The sequence below is a fragment of the Dipodomys merriami genome, unplaced genomic scaffold (assembly GCF_024711535.1).
Source record: "Dipodomys merriami isolate MVZ:Mamm:240054 unplaced genomic scaffold, mDipMer1.0.p SCAF_31, whole genome shotgun sequence".
Taxonomy (NCBI): domain Eukaryota; kingdom Metazoa; phylum Chordata; class Mammalia; order Rodentia; family Heteromyidae; genus Dipodomys; species Dipodomys merriami.
The window spans coordinates 3,478,040-3,505,399 of NW_027204604.1; the positions used below are offsets into that span (position 1 = coordinate 3,478,040).

Consider the following 27,360-nt stretch of genomic DNA (forward strand, 5'->3'; position numbering starts at 1 on the left):
TAGGCATTCTAATAGTAGATTGAAGAGAAGTGGAGAGAGTGGGCATCCTTGTCTTGTTCCTGAGTTAAGAGGAAATTAGTCTGCCAACTCTTGATTTACCTCATTTGGTCATGCCCCAGCATGCCTAGTGCCCAGCTATCCAAACTAAAGCATAATACTTTGTCACCATTGTATGGCTGCTCCAGTATTCCATGAGTATATATTCTATATATTGTAGAATAGGAGAGATACAGACTTGCTGTGTCTTCTGCTGCTGATGTTCTCTGGAACAGCAGGGAGCACACAGATACCTGTTGCAGGGCTGCATTGTAACCTCCAGTCACTTCAGGTAAAGGAGAAGCCCAGGGTGAAAACATATAACAAAATGATGTACAATAACTTAGGGGCTATTTCCACAGTAGAAATGAGTATTTGTGTCACCTGATTGGCAGGCCTATGATTTTAATGCTTGCTAAGTTAATATTAAACTTACATATATTTCAAGCTGACATAGAATATACAACTCTGGAATTTTAGAGTCATTAATGATATTAGATCTAAAAGATTAGCAGTTTTCCACAAACCTCATTCTAATGTCTCCTGTTAAATGGAGATTTATGTTATTGAAGTTTTAATTTTAGCTTCAACTCAATAAATAGTTAGGAAAATATTTCAAAATATAATGTACCTGGGTGCCAGCGGCTCACGCCTATAATCCTAGCTACTCAGGAGGCTGAGATATGAGGGGGAACACAGTTCAAAGCCAGCCTAGGCAGGAGCATCTATGAAACCCTTATTTCCAATTAACCACCAGAAAAACTAAAAGTGGTGCTAAAGCTCAAGTGGTAGAGTGCTAGCCTTGAGCTGAAGAGCTCAGGGACAGCGCCCAGGCCCAGAGTTCAAAACCCAAGATTCCCTCCCTTTGAAGCACATATAGTAACTAATCTACTAACACAAATCATTAGATTAGTATGTATCTAAGAAAGTTATATACAATACTACTTATAAGTGCTAATATTTTTTGATAAATTAATCCAAAGCACATAAATTATTTATAGGATGTTTATAGGCATACATTCTGCTCTGAAAATCTATACTTTGTTTCAAAAAGCTAAATAGAAGAAGAAAAGTGAACTGGGCATCAGTGGCTCATGCCTGTAATCCTAGCTGGGAGACTAAGAACTAAGGATCACAGTTTGAAGCCAATCAAGGCAGAAAAATCCAAGAGATTCTTATCTCTTTTAAATCAACTACTCAGAAAAAAGCCAACGTGGAGCTGTGGCTCCAGTGGTAGAAGAATAGTGTGCCTAGGCCCTGAGTTCAAGATCCAGGACCAACCAAAAAAAAAAAAAAAAAAAAGCATGTTTAGATGCTTTCTAGATACCATGTCCACAGATAAAATGATCCAAGATGATTATGTTCTTTGAATGTTTCATGTACATGGATGCTTATTTAACTAGAATGACCATCACAAAACCATGTGCATGTAATCATGTGATTTCACTCACCATCATAAACCAAGCCCTCCATTTCACAAGTAGGAATGCCAACTCATAAATGGGTACCCCTACTCACACACCTTCAATGGTGCTTAGGGATACACTCCTTAAATGTTTCTTTGGAAAGCAAAGTTTCCTTTGCTTTTCAAAGGAAATTTTCCACGATCTAGAGACATAAGGCAATGAAATTCCCTAAAGAGTAAAAAAAAAAAAAAAAAGGACTTGAACTCAGGGTGTAAAACTATCATTCACTTGCATATTGGATTGTATTTTTTAGTGACCTCTACATATTGAAGAACTCTCTGTTCATCTCAACCGACACTCATTTTCCAGGAGATTTTTATGTTGGATTTGAACTTTAAATCCTCTTTGGGCAACAATGACTCAAATATGTACCTTCAGATTAATCCTTCCTCCCCACTCCAAACTCACATATTCAATACCTTTATTTGGATGGCCTAATAAGGATCTCAAGCAGATGGCTGATGGGGGAAGTACCATCACAGCACTGTCCTCCAGCAAAAGCATAAAGATTGCATTCCCTGGGAGTGTTGCTTTATTACAATCCTGGCTTTATAATCGTGCACGTGGTCTCAGTAAGGCTTCAGATTGCTCTGCCACTGAGGCTGGTAACACAAGGGGACAGACCTAGGTGAACAACAACACATAAGAACCCTGGCTGACAAAAGTGTTCGTGCACACACTGGTGGCTCTTGACCCATATGAAGAAGTTTGTCTTGATACAGTCTTGCAGAGGGAGGACAAATGGCTAATACCTGCCACCTCCAAATCCCTTATTGCCCTCCTGCTTTTTGTCCAAATGCAATCTCTTTATTTGGATGCATCATTTTCTTGCAACAATCTGCAGCTCTGTGTGCACTGTTATTTGGTATGCCATAAATCTTCAATCACTGAAAGCTCCTATCAGTGCAATATGGAAAACTGTGCTCCTGACATTATCCCTCAGCCAAGAAAATTCCTTCACTCTTCTCCACCTCAGAAGCTCTCAAGTTTTAGTTCCTTGCGGCAAAAATTGGAAGATCGGTGCTTGCTCCGGCAGCACATTTACTAAAAATTAGAATGGTACAGAGAATAGCACGGACAAGAATGGCATGCAAATTTGAGAAGCGTTGCATCTTGAGGGGATGGGTAGGGTTGGGAAAGATGAGGAAGAATGATGGAAGGGATGATATTGATCAAGATGTATTGTGCTCATGAACTGACATGTTGCTTAGAACCCCTCTATGCAGCTACTTAAAGATAATACAAGAAAATAGGAGAATTGTAGGTTTTAGGGGGATAACTAAGATATAACATGATCTGCAAAGAAAAAGATTTGCAGGGTGATAGTTGACTCTTCTCCCTTGCATCCCGTCCATCAATAGGCTCCATTGGCTCTCCTTCCAAAACACATCTAGAATTTGATTGTGTCTCAAACTCCCAAAGCATCCACCTTAGCCCAAGGTCTCAATCTCTCACTAGGAAAATTTCAATAGCCTCCTTTGTTGTTGTTATTGTTGTTGCTGGTGGTAGTGGTGGTCATGGGGCCTGAACTCTAGGCCTGGGCACTGTCCCTCAGCTCTTCAGCTCAAGGCTAGCGCTCTACCACTTGAGCCATAGCACCACTTCTGGATTTTTCTGCTTAAATGGTGCTGAGAAATTGAACCCAGGGCCTTATGAATGCAAGGCAAGCACTCTACCACTAAGCTACCTCTGTGGCTCAAGCATTCTACTCAGAGCCCAGCAATCAGATGATCCTGTTGAAACGTCAGTCAGACCACGATGTTGATCTGCACCCAAAAGCCAAACTCCTTATTTTAACTTACACGGATGTGCAAGTCATATCAACATGACCTGCTCAACATCATCTGTTACTCCCTTCCAAGACCCCCTCGGTTCCTCCACACACCAGGAGCCCTTTGTGCTCAGCCTCTGCAGAGGTGTTATTCCCCAGACGGCCCCATGGTGTGTTCCCTGGCTCTCTGTTCTCATCAGTGAAGCTTCTCCAGGGGGCTAATCTGAAACTGATCCCCACCCAACATTTCCTATCCCCTTCACTGCTTCGTTTGCTCTCCTGAATCTTGGCACCATCTAACAGACTAACGTTTTATTTCCTAGCAGAATGTCAGCTTTAAAAAGTCTAATGTCATTGTCCTCTAGGATGGCATGTGTACATATCCATCCTGTAGCTCCAGATATCCTCTGATACATCACCAACTGTCACTGGTATACATCCACTCCAAGTGGAGTAAGGCAGGCCTGGGATACTCATTCCTTCTTCTTTGGCATGGAACAATAAAGTACAGTCTACTCGGTGAGGACTGTCCATGTCCCTGCCCATCATGCCCACATAAATTCTGGGGCAAAAAGCCAGGCCTGCTCTGCCTAGAATGTCCTCTGATCTCCTTTTCTTCCCTAATTCCCCTTTCACTGCTTCTTCTGTATCATCCCAACTGTCCTTCAGGAGCAATCTCTTCCTCAGTATTCCAATGTGTAGTCTCTCCATGTCCATTCTGCAAGCATATTGAGTTATACTTATCTCTAGTGGTCTCGCTTAACCATTTGGGAAGGGCACCTTGGGAGGAGCTATGCTTTTTTTCCCATCATTTTATTAGACTCCATACCCAGAAAAGTTAGTCAACACATTGGAGATCCTCAATAAATACTACTGAGCAGATCCAAATGAAAAGGGATAGAGCAAAAAGAACATAATCCTCTCCGCAGGAAAATGCCATAGACCTAAGACCTAAAGCTACCCAGTGGCTCTTGTATAAACATGACAATTTCTTTACCTCAAAACAAGCAGAGAATATTTTCTCTTCCTAGCTTCTAGAGAATGGGGTTCTAATTAAAAATGGAAAGACAAATCGCTCACAAAGTAGTTTCATTATCAATGTATGTATCATAGAATTTTAAGTCCCAAAATTGATTCAGTAAACACAACAAATTGGATGGAAGACCAGTTATGTCTAATACAGCTATGCCTCTACTGGTCTACCACATTCAGAAAAAACACTAGCATAAACCTGCTGGCCAAGAAGAATCTTAAAACACAGGTGATATATTCTCCATGTTAGAAACAGAGATAAGACAATGTACATCCCTTTGGAAAGAAAACTATAATTAATATTCACTAGACCCTAACGTGCATAATAGAGAACTTTATAAAAATGTTTATTAATTGTGTGTGTGTGTGTGTGTGTGTGCGTGTGTTTGTGTAGTGTCAATTCAGGACCTGTTTTCTCACATGGATTTTTCACTCAAAGCTAGCACTCTACCACTTGAGCCACAGATTCACTTCCAGTTTGGGGCTGGTTATTTAGATATAAAGAGTCTCGCAGACTTTCCTGTCCAAGCTACCTTTGAACCATGATCCTAATATCTCAGCCTCCTAAATTCCTAGGATTATAGGCGTGAGCTCCCAGCTCCCAACAAAATGTTTATTAATTATGCTAGAAGCAATGAATGCAGTGGCTGGGGGAATAAGCTTAGAGTCTGTCCACTAAGGTTTGAGTAACATTTCTACCACTGTGCACTCTTATAAAATGAAGACTCCTCTGACTCAGTTTCCACCTAAGTTGAATGCAGGTTATAAGGCACCTGTCTCATGAAGGGGTTTTTTTTTTTTTGCAAGAATTAAATAAGGTAACACACAAAGAGGATTAGAACAATGCCTTGCATATACTACGTGCTTGTTAAATTTATCTATAACAGTGGTATATAAGTATTAGAGCCTTAAAACTTAAAAATGTCTTCCTCTGTGTTTCTGTAGAGATACCACATTAACTTAAATATAAATGGAAATTGAAAGCCACACTACTCTAAGTACTTAAGCCCAGCAAAGTTCTCTCTATGTTGATTTTTACCACCCCCTCCTCAGTCTTAACTTGAAGGGCTGAGGTCAAAGACACCACATAGGCTTCTGTCACACACACAGCTGTGGCCTTCATCTGCGTTAATCTCTTCCTCCTCCCTCCCAAGCACCCACCACAGCATGAAATCAGGTGACAATAACCAGGCAGACGGTGAATATTAATAATGTGGGATCTGAGACCAGATAAGAGTCTCTGTACGAGACATTGGCCTATGATCTTTATTATCACTCCTCCTCTTCCCTACTCCATACAACAGGAAGACAGGATTCCTTCTCTACTAACACAGAGATCTGGCTCTCTACCAACTGAACCACACCTCCAACCCCAGCTTCCTGATTTTTTTTTTCTGGTGTGGGGGCTTGAACCAGAGCCTGGGCTCCGTTCTGGAGCTCTTTTGCTCAAGGCTAGAGCTCTACCACTTTGAGCCAAAGCACCATTTCCAGTTTTTGAGTGATTAATTAGAGATAAGAGTCTCACTGGACTTTTCTGCCCAGGCTGGCTTCAAACCATGATCCTTAGATCTCAACCTCTTGAGTAGCTAGGATTACAGGTGTGAGCCTCTGGTGCCCCGCTACTTCCTGATCTTTTATTGCTGTGACACTACTGCCTAATATACCTATTCATAAGATTTTACTCAGTGATAAAATGAGGGAATAAGTGTGTGGGAAAACACTAGAAAATCCATGAGAATCATATTAATAAGTTTAACAAATAATTACTGGAAAACATGAGGAAATTCATGAGAGTTATATGAATAATTCTAACAAATAATTACTGGATCATTTGCCTTCCTCCCTATTTATATGCTGCTCCTGATCCATGAAGCAATGCCATTAGTTTCTTTGATCAAAAGAAATTATCTTCAAGGAGAAAAAAAATATATGTTTTACTAAAACTATCTGATTACAGAGGAAAATGATAGGATGATAAAATATAGTCAAAACACAGCAAATATCCACAAAGCTAAAATGGATGCACTGGACAGACTTTGAACTTTATCTGTGCCCATTTCAAACATAACGTAGCATAAAAGATAAAAATTAAAGAAAATTAAAAGAAGATCAGGGGTCTCACCAGAAGATAGGTTCTTAACCTATAATGACCTTTAAGTTGTTTTCAGAGTTCTGAATAAATTAGGGTATAACTGGCCAGTGAAATCACTGTCAAACTCAAAGAGTTTCTCCACCATGGTCCTGAAGTTCTATTTCCCCCTGTCCAAGACTAATCATTTCACTCCAGGTGCTTGTGATGCAACTACTTGAATCAAATGCCCAATAAAGGGATATGGGTAGTGAAAACAAGCCTAAGCTTTTGAACAATTCCTCGCTTCATATGGATTATCTCTTTTTGTTTCAACAACACTACTTGATAGGTATTCTTTCCTTGTTCCAGAGAGATCATTTAGGGTTTAACATTACCTGTTCAATTACATATATCCTCCAGTATAACTTATCAAATCCTAGAGTTTAGATTTTTCATAACTGCTCCTGGCTTCCTCCAGAAAGAAAACCAAAGGCCATAAGAATTCTTAAAAAGATTTCTAGTATCTCAGAATTAAATGGCATGAAGGAAAAGTGAAGTGAAAATAATCTTTCATAAGATCATGGGAAGAGGTAGCTGTGACAATAATTCATTTCACTGTCAATACTGAGAATGCCACCATTATCTAAAAATAGTGGAGAATTTAATATATAAGCATATGAACTACATTTCCCAATGTTTAGTCAACGTATTATAAAAACTAGCAAAAGTTTAATAAGTCAAATAGGCAGGATGCAGAAATGTCTGAATGTGGTAGAAGGTAAACAAGTCAGATAATGCCAGTTCTAGTGGTTTTCAGTAAAACTTGTACAAAAACTTAGACAAAGTATAGTAGAAAGTGAGAGGGCTACAAACAGCAGAGATATGAGCATCTAAAGAAAGAGAGGCTGGGGTTTTGCTCTACTCCTATCCAAGGTCCAAGTTGAAGGGGGAGAAAATTAGAGGAATCTGACCAGAAAATTTAAAAAACTAAAAGAAGGCTTGGAGGATTCTTAATGGCAAAATGAAATTAAACTTCCAAGAGCAAAATCTAGGATTAAAGTCCATAAGAATTTTCCCTAAATCTACTATTCCAATTCATTCAGATGTTATAAAACCAAACAGAACATATAGAAGAAAAATAGCTCAGCTGATCATTTTCACCATAGGTAGTTTTCAGTCTAATTTGAATTAAGCTAGACAAGAGAAGTAGACTGTATAGGAAAATGAATGTATGTCCAATTAATGTATTCAGCAACCAGTTAGGTCTCTCCTTGTGAGGCAAATCTAAGACTTTTACCTCAACTTTGATTCTTAGTTGAATCAATTAATTGTTTTATGTAGATGAATTCTACAACAAAACCACCACTATCTCTCTGAGAAGACTGACTTATATTTAATTTGGGGCAAACCCTTCAAAACAAAACATAAGGACATTGTTTGGCTAATATAAATTAAAACTAAATTTGCTTTTATTCAACAACCTTATTTTCCTGGATGGTCCTAATCTGCTTTGAGTTGAAGTTTAGAAAAATAACAAACACTTCTCCAAAACACAGTTATACCTTGGTGAGGTTAAATATGCATGCCACAAGTTCATCTTTTCTACATTATGCTTGATGGTCACTTTTCCTTTCCATCTACATATCACACATAACTTCTCAATGGGCAATGGTCATCCTAACCATGAGAGCACCCAGTAGAATAACCTCCTGTCCACCAGTGTCCAATGGCAGCTCTAAGACATGAAAAACCAGAGGGCAGACATGCAGGAAAGCGGGAGTAGACAGGATGAGAAGGAACATTGGGAGGACTAAAGAAGGAAGCCAAAAGATAGCAGAAGGGATAAAAGAGACCATGCAGAAGGGAGACAGAGATGTGTGTTACACAGCATAAGAAGGCAGCACAGGTCTTCCTAGAGCCTATCAGGAATGCACTACACAGGCTCTCTCCTCTTTCCCTTCCCCATCTTTCCCCTTAAGGGGAAAAGGCGTAACCACTGCTTCGGAGCCATTACCTGGATGAGTTCGTCCAGCTCCGTGGAATTGACACAGGAGTGCTGGGATATGAATGTTTGCTTCTGGATCACAATGGTGGTCCTCTGTGTAATCTCCTGAGGCTGCTCCAGTGCTTTGAACACGGTGGCTCCGATGATCAGGTAGAGGACAACCACCAGGAAAATCGTGGAGACCGTCTTCCATTTCATAACATTAATGGCTGTGTCACTCTCCACCCGGGAAGCAAGCACTGTGGGTTTCGTAGAAAATGAGAGCCTCGGTTTGGAGTTCTGAGCGGCAGATTTAGGATCCAGCAAGTCAGGTGCCGCCACTGACAACAACAGAGAATGAGGGTTAGGTAGGGGAAGATGAGGGACGAATGGGTTGGGCTGCTTCTTCAGGAGTTGTGGTGTCAGGGATTGGCTGAATACCTTTTGCCCTTCTGGTAGAAGGTCTGGAACCTAACACCAGGAGTGCTCTGTCTAGATCACACACACACAAGACCATATATATGGATTCAAGAAAAAGGGGCAGAGCCTTTATTCTCTGCTGCTATTGGAGATCCAGGTAGAAGAAGAAAAAAAGAAAAACAACAGGAGTCCAATCAAGAAATTTGGAAAAACTTGAAAAAAAAACCAGAAAGCAAAAAACACTGGAGGGGGCCCTCATTAATTTTTAAAGTTATATTTATCTACTTCTTAAGTCAAGAAAGATGTCATGAACTTCTAAGACTTGAAGGTATTGAGCAAGATACATGAATGATCATGAAGATTGCTCATGGTTTGTCCTACCTTTACATCACAAGCATCATATGCATATACATAGATATTCTCTTTATTTTAATTTTAATAGATATTAAAGGATTTAGTCTAATTGAACCACAAGAGATTTTGTGATCAAACCAATACTGCTTGAAAGAAATCATTCATAGTTTTCCAAAAACAAATTGTGTAAATCAACGTGGATCCAATCATAATTTTTTGCCTTTTTTTTTGCCTATCTTCTAAAGAAAGCTCATTATAAAGCATCATGTTTAAAAAATAAAAGTAATCACTAAGTCTGATGGTGCAATCATAGCTGCAGCTAACAAAGGGCAAACTTCTTTCATTTCAAAAAGGAACCTCAAGAAAAATGAAAATCAACATCTTGGTTCACACCTTAGACCCTGGCTTGCTCTGTACAAAGCTAATCGCTCCATTACAGTATATTTATGTGTTCTCTTACAAATTTCCAGATTCTCTGAGGTGAAATCCATTTATTATTTATCTCAGTTCTTCAAAAATATCTTTAATGGATTTCTTTCTAGAAAACAAGTCTACTAGACTTCTACTTGCTAAGGGGAAAAGGAGTCATCTACCACAGAACATTTGATTGGAAAGGCAAAATTGAACAACAACAACAAAAATGGGTTCATAGAATGGCGAGGAAAATTTTTTAAATAAGACTCCAAAAAGTACTAATTTGTGCAGAACAAATCAATTTAAAGTTTCTAATTTTAAATAACTTTATTGTCATGTCTGTAACATAGGTTTCAGAAAATGGAGCACTTTAGATAGATAGATAAGAAATCTTCATGAAATTGTACTTAGATACCCTAATTATGGGAGGATAAGATGCTGATAAAAATGCATCAATTTTCCTACAGCTACCCACGCTACCCTCTTGCCTAACAGCAAGTTAATTGCAGGCTATCCTAATTTGAGTTCATAAGGCACAACTTCGGTTGCCTATCAACAAATGCTTTCCAAACAAAGCTATTTGGAGCATTAGACAAAAGTAGTGCTGTAAAATGATGACAGATGACAGAGCCTCTTCCACCAGCAATCTCAGAATAGCTCTGACTTGGAAGAGATGAAATCAGACAAGGACAGTAGCTCCTCCATGGAGACTCCACATACCTGTAGCGCATCCCAGCCGGCTCCTAAGTTTCCCCCTACCTACATGTACAGGTATGTACATGTTTCCCTCCTGGTACATACAACTGTTCCCTCCACAAAACCACAAATGAGGAGACACCTTTAAAATATTTTAGAACTGTAACTTCATTCAAAATTAGCACTGAGCATGTGTTTAAAGTCGTAATTTAAAAAAAAAAAAACACTTTCCTAATAGAAGTTCTAGCTGTCATCTTTCCAGCTTGCCAACAGTCCCTCCTCCACATGCTTGGTGGAAAAATAAAATAAAATTTAGCCATTTTGGAATAAGAATAAGAGGGAAACACAGAAAACCTCCACATTGTCTCTGCAAGCCTCTCCTGTCCATATCGCCGCTGTGCTCTGCTGTTTCTGATTTTTCACATCAGTGGTTTGTAGTCTGTGGAACTGAAAAACACTTCGACTGTTTACCTTGAGGGTACCAAACCTCAACTGAAATCCCATTAAGATATTGTCATTCTACGCTTTAGGGAGAAAACGACAGATATAATTTTTTTTCAGATCAGAAGTATGTGTGTATTAAGCTTGTATAGATCCAGAAGGAGTTGGATTCTAAAAAGCTGTTGCCTTATTTTTTAATTAGCACAAATACACAGAATGCACATTTGGCAGACAGAATAGGCAGAAACTGTTCGTTCGCACAACACACACACACACATGCATACACACACAACACCACCACCACAAAATAAACCGTTTCTCTTGATCTAATAAAGAAACCTCTGGCTCTCCATGCCCAGTGGGACCTGTGATCCAGGTGATCCATTGCTGACCCCTCCCCGACCCCCACACACAGCCCTCTCCTCTTAATCCAGGTCTCCTGTCCTCACCTGTCTGCACTCTGCCCACCACTGACCATGGAACAACAGCAGCACCAAGCTTTCTTCAACATCACCATGCAGTAAGGCAACAAGTGTGACCAGGGTCACCATGCAACCTGCCCGTGGACTCCTCTCCAGGGCTGACCCCCTTCCCCCCCACCACCCCGGGTGTCCCAAACCTATCACCCAGGCAGAAGAAGAAAAAGAAGAAGGGGGGAAAAAGGCGCCAGAGGGGTGGGAGGGAAGAGAACAACCCGGAGAGGATTGGGGATAGATTTCTCTTCGAATCCAGATTATGACCCAGTGCTTTGGACGGAAGGAAAGGGACGATTGGAAAGCTCTGGGCTGGTTGCTAGAGAAGCTCTCTCTGCAGCCGAGCGCGCGCGGCTGGCGGAGAGGGGGTACGGGGGGGGGGGGTCTCACCTCCTGCTCTATAGCCGGGTCTCTCCTGCGAGGCGCTGGGAAGCATGAGGCATGCAGCATTCACAGTGTTTTTGGAATAAAGACGGACTTGAAGGGGTTGTTTTTTTTCTTTTCTTTAATTTTTTACAAACACGCCATTGTACTCACTTATTCAGAGACGGGCTGCGCGCTCCCAGCTGCTCGGGCAGGCATTTTCCCCCGGCTTTGTTTTACAAGGTGGGGAGAGCAGGGCTGGACGCAGGAGGGGGGTGTCGGGGTGGTGGTGGGGGGAGCGTGAGAAGAAACGAAATCCTGGGAAGGAGGGGACACCCGGCGGGCTGGGCAGAGGGCGAGGCCGAGGCCAAGTTGGGGCTCCGGGAGCCACCGCCCCCCCACCCCCACCCACCCACCCCCACCCCCGCACGAGCCCAGCGCGGGCGCGCGCGCGCGCGCACGGCCCTGCCAGCGGGGCCCGGGTCACCCGGAGAGCCGCGGACCCGGGGCGACCCGGGTCCCGCACCGGCCGCCGACGGTGCTGCCGCGGCTGTGCGCTCCGCCCGGTGCTCCGCGCTGGCCGGGTTGCGGTGCAGGGCGGCGGCGGCGTGGGGGGCGATCGGTGCAGCCCGGGCGGCCGTGCGCCCCGGCGTCTTTGTGCGGGAGCCTCGCGCAACCCCTCTTCGCATGTCTTTGTGTTTCTCACCCCCCCACCCCCGCCCCCTGGCAAAAGCCCGGGTGCCCCGCGGCGGGGGTGTGGCACGACGCGGGCTCTCCGCAGCTCCGACTGCGTCTGCTGCCTGCCCGGCCCAGCCTGGCTCACCGCCGCAGCCTCCCGCCGGCTCCCTTCCCTCCTTTCGGAACTCCCTCCTCCTCCTCCTCGCCTCCTCCCCTCCCTTCCCCTCGCCTCTCCCCCCACCCCCAAACGTCTCCCCGCCTGCACCCGCTCGCCTCCCCGCACCCTCTCCAAGCCCAGCCCTCGCCCCGCTGGCCAAGTCTCTCTGAGCTCCTTAGGTCACCTGCCGCCACCTCCTCCGGTCAGCCCCTCCCAGCAAACCTCCCAGTGTGCGGACTCCATCCACCTCACCTCCTTCCAAGCAGGGGGTGGCCGGATGTCTGTCTGCCCCAGCCCTGATGCCTAAAGTCCCTCAGACCCCAGCAGGTCCGCATGCGCCCCGGCCCCACACCAAAGGAAGCCCACCATCCCCGCCCCATTCCACACCCCCGCACCCAGCACCACGACACCCCTGGAGTGAGGACCTGAGGACAGTCTCTGCACCTGGGGAAGGATGAGCGAGTCACCAGCCAGCCAGCAGCCCACACCAAAATCTCCCAGGGGTGCATGACTTGGGCCAGTAGCCCTGGATCAGTAGGACTGTCCCCGGGGTGGGGATAAGAACATCGTAAGAGATGCTGCTGCGGGAATGAAGAAACCCCAGGAGGTTGTTTTCCAGGCCAGACTGCTTGACTGCCTTTGTGGAGCCCAAGGTTGCTCAACACTGGTGCTTGGCTGTGAGCTGTGGAGTCGAGATTGGGGGAGGAGAAGAGGGAGGGGGTTCTCAACTTACACTTGGTGCTTCCTGCCCCTTAGCCCTCCGTTTTCAAGATGTCATTTTGACAGGCTAGAGACTCCCCCACCCCACCCCAATTTAAAGAGGGCAGCTCAACTCTTGGCTAGAGGGATGTGTCATCCTGTCAGTCAGGATGGAAAGAAAGAGACTTTAGAGGCTACCCTTGCGAGAGGCGAACCCTCTGGATGCATGCGATGAGGCAGATTTTCAATGGATTTGTAAACTTTCTCTTCCTTCCCATTTTCGCAGCTGGGATCCCCCCTCCTGACCTCCACCTTCCGCCCCACGACTGTGTGTGCTCCTCCAGTATCTTCCCCACTACTGAGACTTCCTAGGAAAGCTGTAGATGAGGCTGTTAAAAGAACCTGCTTTCCTAATATATATATATATATATATATATATATATATATATATATATATATATATATACACACACACACATATATATGTGTGTGTGTGTATACATATATGTAACAACAAATCATTTTATGAGTCCAATGAATCTTGATCGATTGATCATCCTCCATCCCTCCCAGCTCAGCACTTCCCCTCAATTTTCCCAGCTCCAATCATGATTTGTTTAAGATTTTTATTTTTCAGATTCCAGAAGAGATTCAGCACTGATGCATTCTAACATTCATCCTGCTTGACTTGAAAGTTTTCCTTTACTTCTGCTGTCAGCAGTTACCCAAGTCCATTCTAAAAGATGACTCTAATCCTTCCAGAATCTCTCGGTGGCATACAATATGCTTGCTTCATAGTCCAATTTCTTTTTCATTCCAGGCCAGTCATCCTGCCTCACAATTTTCCCCAACACACACACACACACACACACACACACACACACTCCTTACACCTTGAATTGCTAAGGTCTTGCATCAGTTCTTTAGACAAATAAAACACACACGTTCATGTGCATGTACATACACATGAAAATGAGAAACTATTTTAAGGAGCTGGGTTTATACCATTATGAGGACTGGCAGATCTGCCTGAAATTTGGAGAGCAGTTCTGGCAGGCTGGAAACTCAGACAAGACTGGATGCCTCATAGTTGAGGCCAATGACTTTGTTTTCAGAAAGTCTTGCATTTTGCTCAGGATTTGCGCATACTCTAGATTACATACTGGCTGTACTCTAGAATCATTTCCCTTCCTTAACATCAATAGGTTATAATTGCTAATTGCATTGCTAGAATATCTTAATGGCAGCACTTAGGTTATAGATCAGTGATGCTTTAAAGAACTGGGAAATAAAACTCGGGCTAGGTAACACAGAAACTTTCAGGCTAGTAGATATGCCGTGGACTCCTGGCTTGTCAAGTGTCTTACCATTTGTTTTCTGGTCAGTGTGACTTGTCTTTGTACTTGTCTGTCACATCATATTGTGCTTAAGTTTGGAAGGTAAGCTCAGTAAAAGTATAACTATATCTCTCTGTGCACCTTAATAACCACAGTAATGACCAGTGCAAAATAAGTGTAAGGCAAACATCTAAAAGAAAGCCTGCTTGTCCACAAATAACTGGCATTATGGTTCATGTGGTATCCTTCCAAGTATTTGGAACCAGGGTAGCATAGATATATGGAAAATTACATACATTTGCCATCTTTAAAATCACTTTCTACCCAACACAGGTTTTTTAATGCTCTTTTTACTTTTACCATGTTGTCCAACCATTTGTTGGTATTTTTTCTTCCGTCTGGGCTTCCTGTAAATATATAGCCACACCTTGCCTGGCCTTGCCCTGGATCACTGTATCACATGCCTCTGTGTGTTTTCAATGACCTTCGCTTACTAGTCTCAAATGTTGAGTTGCCTTTTTCCCTATCAATGCAATAAAGTCATCCTTCTTTGCTAGCTGTGCTTGGGGTAGGGGTGGGGAGTGGATACGGTTTGCAGAGAGAGTAAAATAAGTAAAGAAATTCCAAACTGTAATAGCATGGATCACTCCAACGAGCTACAGGCTAACCCTCACAAATACTCTGAAAGAACCAAGAAACCAACCCCTATATTGACTAGAGTTCCACGGTCCATGCAGCCCCCCCGCAGCCCCCCTCCCATACTTCCATCCCTTGCACCCTCCTCCCAAAAGAAAGCCTTACTTAGCCAAACACATAGTAAATGTTTGAAATAAGAAGGGAAAAGGAAGTAGATTAGTTTGTATATCATTGAAAGTGGCGAAACAAGGAAATGGGCTGGTTTATCCTGTTTAATTTATGTCCAAATTACTAGATACACACAAACCTTATCAAAAGTATAGTAGAAAGGCTAGATGAATCCTTTTTCTCCCATTTTGCAGGACTATTGCGACTACCAGGGTCTCTTAACTTTGCATTAAATGGGCACAAATGTCTGAAGTATATGATAATAAGAACTAGCACCCCTAAATCTATATACTACCCTCATTCTAGTGCTTTCACATCTATTTCTCTGCTCTACCTCTTAGTATGAACTCAACAGAACTTTACTTTCATGTTTATCTTGCTTTTTGACCTACACAAAATGCCACAGTTAAAAAAACATTAAACTTAAAAAATGATCAGGTTTATCAGCTCCAACACCTCATGTCCCACAATAAATAAGTGGATCAAAAACTGTGGAACATATACACAATGGAATTTTACTCATCCATTAGAAAGAATAATATTATGTCATTTGCAGGGAAATAGTTGGATCTAAAACAAATCGTGTTAAGTGAGGTAAGCCAAGCTCAAAGAGACAAATGGTGCATGTTTTCTATCATATGTGGAAGCTAGATCTAAAATATAACTGGACATGATAACCTATACAAGACTTCAGGCATTCACACACAAATAGACTAAAGGAGGATGCTCTTAGGGAAGTATATACAAATACATATATATGCTCTCTCTCTCTCTATATATATATACTGTATAGTATATATATATATGGTATATATGTATCTATAGTATATATATATTATGTTATATATATTATATATACTATAGATAATATGTATTTATATTTTAAATGCACATGCTTGTCTTTTTTTCATTACTCCCATCATGTCTGAAGACCCTGTGGGTATCCTGCAGCGATCTACTACTTCTGGATTTTGTTAGTGTGAGGGAGTCACATTATCTTTTTGCCCATCTGTTTCCTGATCTATAATGCCAGAATAATTCATTGAGTTCACAAGAGATTATGGTTAAGAATCAAAGTGAGACATCATATATAATAATAGTCGGCTTTGCATTACTATAATGAAATACTTGGAACAACGAACCTATTAAAAAAAAGAAAGCTTCACTCTGGATCACAGTTCTGGAAGTCCCAAGTCCAAAATCACGTGGTCCCATTCTTTGGACTCTGGCCAGGGCAGCACATCGTGAAAATATAGCAAAGCAAAACCATTTATGTCATAAGCAAAGAGGCAAAGAGAATAAGTAGATGGGAAAGAGAGGGCCAGGCCTTCTGCATTCATATTCTCAAGTCTTCCCACGGAGGCTCCACCTCTTAAAGGTCCCCACCACCTCCAAATACAGACACTCTGGAGGCTGAGCCTTTTACATACATCTTGGGAGACATTCAACATCCAACAACAGCAGCATATATGTGTTTAATATTACAGAGTCCCCGAAGAATTGTATTCCCTCTCTGTTTAGAATAACCCTAAGAACTAGGAGACAGCAAGACTAGCAGAAAATTCCAGCTCATGAACTTAGTCATTTTTACCTAATCTTTTAGGTAACATCATCACAGCAAGGGAAGGAAGAGTAAATCACATTCACCCAATATTTATGGAGTGCCTATTACCTACCAAACAGGAATTCTGATTTTACTGAGTGTCTATTACGCACTAAACAGGCATTCTATGTTTGTACAAGAACATTGCCTTCACAAGCCTTATGGCCTAGACTGGAGAAGTGTTAAATTAAAATACTGATGTCATTCAAAATGGACACTAACAATATTTGGTAAAGAAGGAGCATTAATCCCAAGCATAGCACTAAGCATGATGCAAGGAAAGAGCCTCTCCATCAGAAAGAGCTTGTGGTAGGAAGCAGCTGGAGGCTTCTGGAAGCTCAGAGAATGAAGACTGTTGGGGGTAATTTTGCTGCTCAGTGAAACATAACAAACATAGCTACTAAGCATCAGATTCCAAGTGCACAAAATCCCCACCAGACCTGAGCTATGCCAGTTACTTTAAGAAGACAATTCCTCAAAGTCCAAAATGAAGATTTCAGATCTCCAAAACTAGAATCCGCAGGAAAATTGGAAATCACTGGGAAAATGGACAGAGGAACCACGAGGTATGTGAGCAGCGCTGACACAAGTATCACACGCATTGCCTTTATACTTGAAGGAACTATACAGGGTCACCTAGAAGGGTTTTTATACTTCCAACTGCTGAGACCATAGTCTGAGTTTCTGATGCCTTGTATCGTGGGTGGGATTTGCTGGTTAGCATGAGTAACAAGCACCCAGGTGATGCTAATTCTGGTAGTCCAGAGAACTATTGGACCAAGAGCTGGGATTCAGACTGTCTGCTCTGAGAACTCACAGCTATAAGAGTCAGTTTCAGCAGTAGTAAATAATAATAATAATAATAATAATAATAATAATAATAATAATAATAATAATAATAATATAATCATTATTATTATTATTACTTAAAAGGCTAGAAAACAGCACAGTTGGCAAATCACACTACATATGGGTATAGATAAAAGTTCAACCTCCAATGTATGGAATTCAAATGTTTCCCACTTGCAACACCACCTACCAGGTTTAATACCATCATGGTACAACACATACATTTATCTACCTGACACTAATTAAGTACATAGTAGGAACCAGAAAGACATTTTTTCCAGAATTTGGGAATATATACTTGGGAAGAAAAATCATCAAATAATGTTAGTCATCATAAAACTAACATACTAAAGAAGGAATGGCACTAGTGAAGCTATATCTGTATTTGGTAAAGCATCATCATTCAGTTACTAAGAGCACTTAAAATTAAAGTGCCTCAACCCCCAAACAAAACAAAAAACAACCTTTTGCCATAAAGCATTTGTTAAAACTATCCATTATACACTATAGAAATAAAGTTGTTCTATATAGTGCAACATTGAAATCTCTTTCACAGGAAATATCTTTTTCAATGGCTTTGTATATTTGCCTACTTTAAGACAAACACATACACTCAAAAATATGAAAATAAGTTTTCAATGCAAATAGGTCTCTTCTTTATAATGGTAGTTCTTAGTTCAGTATCATCTCTTTTTGAAAACTTACGTAAGTCTAAACATTATTGTACAGAGTACAATGTTTTTAGTTAATGTACACACAACACATGTTAATTACTAAATAACCTACTGTCTCTATATATAATTTCTCCCAACAGGAAATAAGATGATTAGAAGGGGTATTGTCAAGGAAAAAAAAACATTTATAAAGTGAATTCTGTTAAAAATCGGTTTGAGAAAACATTAGAATTTGAATGGTTTACATGCAGGAAATTGCACTCTGAGATTTCCTTTCTCCTTTCAGAGCTGAATATCATAATAAACCATCATAAGAAAGGAAATATCTAGCAGATACATATCTAGACTTCAACATTTTCTACATCTAGTATTATGGATCAATCTCCCAGTGACAGTGAATTTATTAGATAATTAAGTCTGCCAATATTAAGCAAGCTGATCATATCAAATGTGATACACTTTAAAAAAATTAAATAGGCTGGGCTCCAGTGGCTCACGCCTATAATCCTAACTATTTAGGAGGCTAAGATCTTCGGATTGAGGTTCAAAACCAGCCTGGGCAAGAACATCCGTGAGACTCTTATCTCCAGTTAACCACCAGAAAACCAGAAATGGGCTGTGGCTCAAGTGGTAGAGTGCTCCCCTTGAGCTGAAGAGCTGAGGGACAGAGGCCAGGCCCAGAGTTCAAGACCCATGACTGACCGAAAAAAACAAAAAACAAAAAAGCCATAAATCCAAAGGGGGCTAGGGCATTTTTAATGTTTCTTGAAGATTTCATTATCCTCATTATCAAATATCTTTCTGGCACAGCCATTACTTTATTTAAGACTTTTTTTTATTGTGAATGTTTGCCAACCCAGCATTTTTCTTTCAGCCAAGGACTAAGTTCTCATAGCACTGACCATGGCTTTGCAAAGGAGTAAGTCAATCTAATTTCCCTTCTGAAATGAGATCACTAGGCAGAAAAGGCAATAAAAAAATCAAACAGAGAATGCAAACATTTGAAATCTCCTAAAAACACCTTTAATGGGCTCAGAAATCAAAGATGCTGACTCCACGATAGCTAAAAGATTCAGTGTCTTCTTAGGCCTTTTTGAGTTTGTGATTGAATGAGTACATGCAAGGCTAGCCGAAGGCTACTTACTAAGGTAAAAAAAAAAATCAAGATTAAAAATCCATGTATCACCCCAGGCCATATTTGTTCTAGAAGAAAACTTTAAAAATACAGAAGAAAATGGCTCTCCATTGAATTTTAAAATGTATTAATATGGACATGGAACTTCCCCAAATCCACAAGTCAACTCAGACACCATCACCTCTGTGGTTACCTCTTTCTAGGGCCTTTCGCCCACCCACGGCCTCTTCCCCACTGATTGACAGTCTGTTTTCCATACAGAAGTCATGTGGATCATGTCAGAATAAAATCCTGTTGTATTGAAACCATAACTAAAACCATGCACTTGTTTTCCACTACCCTAAGGATTCACACCGCAGTGCCAATGGCATCCTAAAGACACAAGTATCCTACTAAGAACAATAAGAAGTGGACCATCCATTAAGGTATTAGGTAACACCACCGCCAGCTAGGTATCAATTTAAATTCCTTTTTTCACATACTATCTCGTTGAATCCTTGTAAGAACTATGTGAGGAAAACACCATTTTTATGTTCATAGAAGTTAAGTCACTTCCCAAAAGGTAACAGAGCAAAGTCAATATATCCTGCTCTGAAGGGCTCACCTCATGAGGCTTCCCAGTTTTCTCTCTGTGGTTTTGCCCCTCTGGCTGAATTTTGGTGTCTTTAATATGGCCTGACTCCCAAAAGCTTTCACACAAACCATCCTGGACTCTGCCTGTTTCCTTCACAACTAGAACGCAGCATAACCATCAGATCTCAGCTAAAACAGGCCTTCTTCAGTAAAGCCCCCGTGACCTTCAAGGGAGATCAGCACTCACAGGCCAGTGTCTCCTCACACAGCACTTCCCATGTTCCCTTCCCTTCCACACTACATGAATATTAAGTCCTTGTGCAAACTCTGTCAACATGCTTGAGAGCATTTATTTCCTACTACTTGAGTGTCTAGAAACAGGAGAAATATGTGGACTCCTTCTGGAAACCACAGGTTAGAAATCAGGGCCTTAGCAGGGCATTCTCCCTCAGGGGATTTAGGGGTGAATTTCCCTCCTGGCTTCTTCCCGCTTGGGGAGTTGGCTGACAATCAATCCTTGGCATTCCTGAGCTTGGAGATACATTACTGCAGCACTGTGGCTGCCTTCATCCTGTAGGTCTTCACACCACTTTCCCTCCAAGTGGTCCAAGTCTGTGTTCAAATCTCTCCCTTTTTAAAGGATACCTGTCATATTACATTAGGACTCACTTGAACTTAATTACCTCTGCCAAGATGAAGTTTCCCAATAAAGGTACATGTTACATTCTGGGGTACTGAGTTTAAGAGTTCAACACACACACACACACACACACACACACACACACACACACACACACACACACACGTATATAGTGAGGGAATACAATTCAGCCAGCAACATTGCCCATAAGGACCAAATAATTTCTAAAAGAGAAGAGACTTTGTCAATATCTTATACATAGCAAGTACAATACTCTTTAAATGAGTAAACACTCGGAAGTAGTGTTATTGAAAGCCCCAGTGCTCCAAATCTCACTGTCTACAGCACTTAGCAGGTAACATATGAACATGGACTGGGTACAGAGAATTGTGTAAAACATTCCAGTCAGTTCTAGTTGCTTATTGCCATCATCTGGGGTATGAGAACTATCAATTTTTCAAGAGAAGCTAGATATTCAAAATAGGGACAAGTAAATCAATTTTTTAAAAAATAAGCACGGTTAATAGCAAAACACAAAAAACGTTTCTGCAGGCAGAATCTGGTCCTGAAGTCAGTGATAACAGATAACAGCCTCTCTGGTAAGATGCCCTGCGAGGTCTCATCCACAGTAAAATGTGAGGATTCTGTTCACTGAGCCACAATATGTACTGGAATATCTCATTTCAATTACAGGCATGCAAGGTTTATGCTAAGGAGGCTCTTCCTTCTGGCACAAAACGTACAGAGTGTCCAAAGAGCAGCAGAACAACCCACAAATGATTCACCAAAATAAAGAATAATGCATTGCCACAATACTTTGAAAACTCAAGGTGAAAAAATTCATGATCAAGAGAGGGTCTGATCAGGGTGAACTTACGTGAGTCCCCACTCCTTCACATCACTTTAGATCTAGCCCTGCCCACCAGCTTCACTCATTCTTTCTCTCCCTGCTAGACTACTGTGTTTATGAGCTTTCCATTATTGTAGGAAAGACTTGAGATCAATCGACTTATCAGAAAGAAGAGGAGAAGGGACCTTTTGGCTTACAGTTTGTGAGGTTTTAGTCAAGAGGCCAAAGTCCATTAGCCAGAACACATGGCAGAGCAAATTGATTCACCTCATGGCCCAGAAGCAAAAGAGAAATAATAAGGGGTTTGAATACCACTATCTCCTTGGAAGCGATGCCTCTAGTGGTCTAATATGTAGTATCTTACAATTTCTACCACCTCTCAAATAGCCCCAAGGTGAGGACCCAGTTTTTAGTACAAGCATTTCTGGAGGATGTACAAGATCCAAACGATACCAATCACTGTCTATGGGATCCATCTTATATGACATCAGTTTCCCCTTCCCCGGAGACATGACAGAAACAACCTGCCCATCCCAAATTCTGTGCCCAACCACGCACTTCGCTGCCATTTTCACAAGCGAACTTACACTTTCCGCAGATTCTCTTGCCCATCTCCCTTCTCTGAAAGAATGGTGTGGGCTCTTTCTCTCCTGTGAAACGTGGCTACTCACTTCTGATGAAGTGGCTTACATTAAACATTTCCTTCTGAGTTTCTGCTTAATCCCTGCTTAGTTCTGAGGCTTCGGAGGGAACCGTGGCTAGAATGGCAGGAGCCTGTTCCTGGAGCCATCAGAGGAGACTTAGTCTACATGGAACGCTCTCATGTTGATTCAGCAATCAGCTTGGAAATCACATCTGAAGTGTTTTAAGACTTGATAATACGCAGGGCACTCTGACCTTCCCCAAGCTGCCACTCAAAATATAGACTGTTTCTTCCATCATTAGCACACCTGCCTCTGAGATAATGGGCATGATTTGGTAATAAGCGAGGGCAAAATGTCGATTCAGAGTTGTCACAAGTGTCTCTCAGACCTTGGGAACCACGAGACACATCAACATTACACTACAACCATCATGGATAATTATGTAAATATACTTAAGGAGTGTCAAAATGCCCATCAGGAACACGGTTAAAAGCCAGCACAAAAACTCCAATACTACAAAATCTTGGAAGTGGTGATTGGGATAAGAATAAAATTTGATGAGCAAAGTTTAGCTTGATCCCCCAAGTCCCTGTGAAATACATTAGAGATAAGACAGATCATTAAATTAGATTAATTAATTAATTCATTCATTCAAAATACTTGATCAGTCACATATTCTGAGTATATTCCCTATGAAATCATCCCTATTATTTACTTGTGATAAATCCAATCACTATGCTTTGCCAGGATATGCTAATAGTGTACATTACAGTTGTAATTATTTTCTCTAATAAGACTAAAAGCCAAAGGGGTGGCTGAGGGCAATAATCTCACCTAAATCCCATGATTTCTAAGTATACATGGTCAATAGTCAAATGCATTGAATACATGTGAAAAAAGACCACCACTACCTCAACACAAAATCAGCCCTCAAAGATCTCCAAAGGATTCCATGAGATTTAACACACATAGACACACACACACACACACACACACACACACACACACACACACACACACACACACACACACACACACATCAGTCATGTAAGGCACTGACATAGGAATTAGGAAGGAAATTAAGTAAACTTGATGTCTGAGAATGATGGTGTGGATGCTGAGTCAAAAACAAAAACAGTCACCTATGGCGGGGTCTTGCTGACCTCCCCCACCCCCATTCTCTTTATCACCTGAGGAAAATCACAGACCTGGTCTGACCATCCCAAAGCCAAAAATGTTCCCATTCAACATGTGGGAAGCGCAAATGCATAAAGCAGCCTCGGGAGTTCATAACACATCACTGTTTCGACAATTGACCATGGCCTTGTTGACAGACCTCAATAAATGCTTGAGCTCTTGGAACACTCAGCACAGCTGCTTCTTCTCGAGCCTGCTCATACCCCCATCTGCACAGTGTACTCTAACTCTGCTTTGCTTTGCAGTAATAAACCTGCTCTTGCTCAGTCTCCTCTGTGGCTAACCTTGAATTTTAAATTATTTTTCTGATGAGCCCAAGAACCTTCTGGGCCCCAGAACTTGTGTCCCAAATCTGGTATCTACTTCTGGTACCTCAAATCTCAAGATGCATTTTTTTCCATCCCCTTCATTATCCCCAAAAAAGTCTTAAGAGCATAGTTTCACACCAAAGTCAGCACAGCCTGCTAGTGAAATCTGTGCGCAGTCTAGATTTAAATCCAGAACAACCAATTGCCAGCTGTGCCTTGATTTCCTCATCTGTGAGTAGGGGCTGAAAATAAGAAATGAGAACAAAAAAGACAAGGCCAATTGTGTTCAGGACCTTGCTCCGGCAAACACTTGGAAGATGGACTATAGGAACCAAATAAATTATAATTCATCACATAATCAGATCTTCCAGGTGGCAAAGATGGAGCCAAATTCCAGTCCCTCTGTTCTAGGAAGCAGAGGAGTTCTAACATTGACAGCTCTTTCTAGGGCAAGGGGACTCTCCCATGCTTCCTAATACAGGATAAGTACTCATCAGAATGCAGCCAGCCATGAGTGGGTAGGTAAAGCAGTTGGCAAGTGTTCATGCACTTGACCCATACCTCCAGATGGTCAAAGCCAATTCAGTTCATGAAGCAATTAACAGGAGATTCCTGAGTCTGCACTTGGGAACCTAGAAACAGACCTTAATGCTTTCCTTACCACATAGTGATCCCATTGATCTCCACTATGCATCTGTTCAGATTTCCCTTTGGCTGTGGCTCCAAGATTTTTTTACTTCCTAGCTTCAAATATTCCTTTAAACATTATTGACTATCCTTAATGATTATGGTTGTTTATAATGTTTCTGGATTTGCTTGATTTTTCTCTTCCTGTTATCATTGCCAAGATTGCTTTGGGGACCAGATTAAATCCTTTATTTTCCCCACGAACAGGATTTTGATAAAACTATTAAAAGCCAAAGTTACCGGTTACTAAGAGGACCAATGTATGCAAATTACATCTAAACGGAAGGGCCCTAGAGAGGGCTAGTGCTGTTAAACCAACAGGTGTGATAGGTATCTTCTATTGTGACTCATACATTATACTTGCTTCTGTTTGCAGATTTATCAGGGATATCTTTTATGCTTATCGCCCTATACCACATTGTGCTCATTTTAATTAAAACCAAGATGTCAAATATTTACTGTTCTATTTTTAACAATTGGTGAAAATCTGCTACCAAGGGTAGCTATTAATAGAATGGATGATCTTTTTGTTTCTTCTTTTTCTGTTTTTCATCTACTCCAACAGTGGAATACTAAATTTTCTGGTGGTTTTTTCTTTGGATGAAAGTTGGACCAGGGGTGGGGTTGGGGGGATTTGTTCAATGTTTTCCATTAATATTTTTCTCAAGAAGGAAAGCCAAGAGTGCATTGTTCAGATTCCAAACTGCTTTGCCAATGTTCACAGTAATTAACAGTAGTGGTTTGTTTGTTATTCATCTATTTATTTGACTGCAATGGTGGTTGTCATTAGCATCATTTTCATATTCTGTGTTCAAGCCTGTGTATGCTGCATATGCTTAGTTCTGACAATGTAGACATTAAACTCCACATTTCTTCTGTGCTGTTCCTGACCACTAAGATTGTGGGGTTAAGGAGCCCAATGCTATAAAACTATTGTTGTTGTTTACCTAGGACATCTCAGTTTTAATTAAAAAGAACATAACGTGATATAGGAAACATCCATGAAGAAATATAATAAATATTTATTCAAATCAATTTTATAAGGGTTGGGCATGTACTTGTCTAGTATGTCGAAGGCCCTCCGTTCCATCCCCAGCACTACATATAAACAATTAAATTAGTTGTATGGGAGAATTAACCAGTTGTGTTAGAAGAGCCCTTAGAGACTCCTTTGCAACTTTTGAAATATTAACAACCAAAATAAATTAGTTTTTAACAAATTTAACATTTTATCATTAAATCTGCCCTAGATTTCCCCAAATGTTTCTAGGAAAGAATTACCATAGTTGATCATTTTATTATCATAGTTGATCATAGCTGATCATTCTACTTAGAAAACATGGTTTTGATTATAACAGTACTGAAGGCATCTGTTAACATTCCTCTTTTCTTCTTGATAGTTAAATTGCTTGGGATAGGGACCCTGTTACCCTCAAAGTCTATGATACATCCTCAGCAAAAGCTTGTTGAAATGAGCTCAGCTATTTCAACAGACCCAGAGACTTACGTGTAAATCAGTGATGAATTAATGAAGAAAACATGGTGTATGGACATAGTAAATTATTAGTCGACCAGGAAAATAATGAAATGCTGTCATTTGAAGCCAAATGGATGAAACCAGAGAACATCAGGTTACTTTTGCAATTTTTAAAATTGTTAAGATTCTTTAGGAGTGTAGAAAAATAAATGAAATAGATGTAAATCTGGATTAAAGCTACTACCTTGCATGAAATATGTTCCAGCTAGATTTTCTTCTTTTGTAAAGGAGTACAACCACAGTCCCAATTCAGCCCAACCTACCTCTATTCCTCCCCACCCCACTTCAAATAAACACTCCCCCAAAGTTGGATGCATCCTCCTCATCAGTGTAAATGTATTTTTCTGACATATGCAGCTAAATTGTATAAAGTATTTTAAAGTTTATATAATTAGTAGCAAGGCACTGGTGGCTCATGCCTGTAATCCTAGCTACTCAGAAGGCTGAGACCTGAGGATCCAGGTTCAAAGCCAGCCCAGGCAGGAAAGTCCATGAGATTCTTATCTCCAATTAACCACCAGAAAACCACAAGTGGCCCTGTGGTTCAAGTGGTAGAGTGCTTGCCTTGAGCTGAAAAGCTCAGAGAGCGCATCCAGACCCAGAGTTCAATCCCCATGACTGAAAAAAAATAGTTTATATAAATTGTATTTTATGTTATCAAGATTTGTCCACTTTGAAACATGCAGAAATTACTCAGACTGACACATATTCCCTGATCAAATTTGAGTAAAAGGTTTTATTTTCTTAAATCTACTCTTTGGCCTGAAATTCAAAAAAAAATTAAAGTAGATCCCACAAATGCAAGGCAAAGAGAAGGGGGAAAGAGAATCTCTTCCACATCCTTTGAATCCATCAGACTGCCTGCATCAGTTCTACCAGTATAACATTGTTATCAAGACAATCAATCCATCATTGTCTCTAAACTATAAACTGAGCACAGAAATGGCAATCAAAACTTCAACTGTGTACACTGGCCCACAGATACTCATCAAAAATCATCTAGCAGGGTCAGACACATTGGCTCACACCATTAATCCCAGATACTCAAGAAGTGGAGAAAATAATGTCATGGCTCTAGGCCAGCCTAAGCACCAGGACCAGACTATCTGATAAAACAAAAAGAAAATCAAAAGGACTGGCATTGTGGCTCAAGTAGTAAACGCTTGCCTAGCAAGCAAGCACAAGGCCTTCAGTTCAATCGTCAATACAACACACACACACACACACACACACACACACACACACACACACACACACACAGAGTCCAATAACAGCTATCAAATTCACACATGCTTTGGAACATTGACAAAAAGTAAGGTAGGTATTTTTTTTAATCTCAGAAAGATATCCTTCCTTTCCCACAATTTTCTTCCAAAGAAATTAAACCATTCATAGTCAGACAAAAATCAGTGTACTGACAGTTGAGGCAAGAAGTTCAAATTTGGCCAGCAAATATAATATTTATAA

General features: G+C 41.1%; 1 protein-coding gene across 2 annotated transcripts in view; it reads right to left on the reverse strand.

Moving 5' to 3' along the window:
- Kcnk2 (potassium two pore domain channel subfamily K member 2) overlaps positions 1-27,360 on the reverse strand; it is a 174,399-nt gene that overhangs the window by 95,813 nt on the left and 51,226 nt on the right. Inside the window, exons 1-2 of one of the 2 annotated variants that reach the window (XM_070041437.1) lie at positions 11,696-11,798; positions 8,391-8,701 (exon numbers count right to left, since the gene is read on the reverse strand). In XM_070041437.1, coding sequence (XP_069897538.1) covers positions 8,391-8,701; position 11,696 — 312 coding nt within the window. In that variant the 5' untranslated portion in view covers positions 11,697-11,798. Of the gene's footprint in view, positions 1-8,390; positions 8,702-11,695; positions 11,799-27,360 lie in introns of those variants that run through there. The other variant, XM_070041436.1, reaches the window with a different exon arrangement.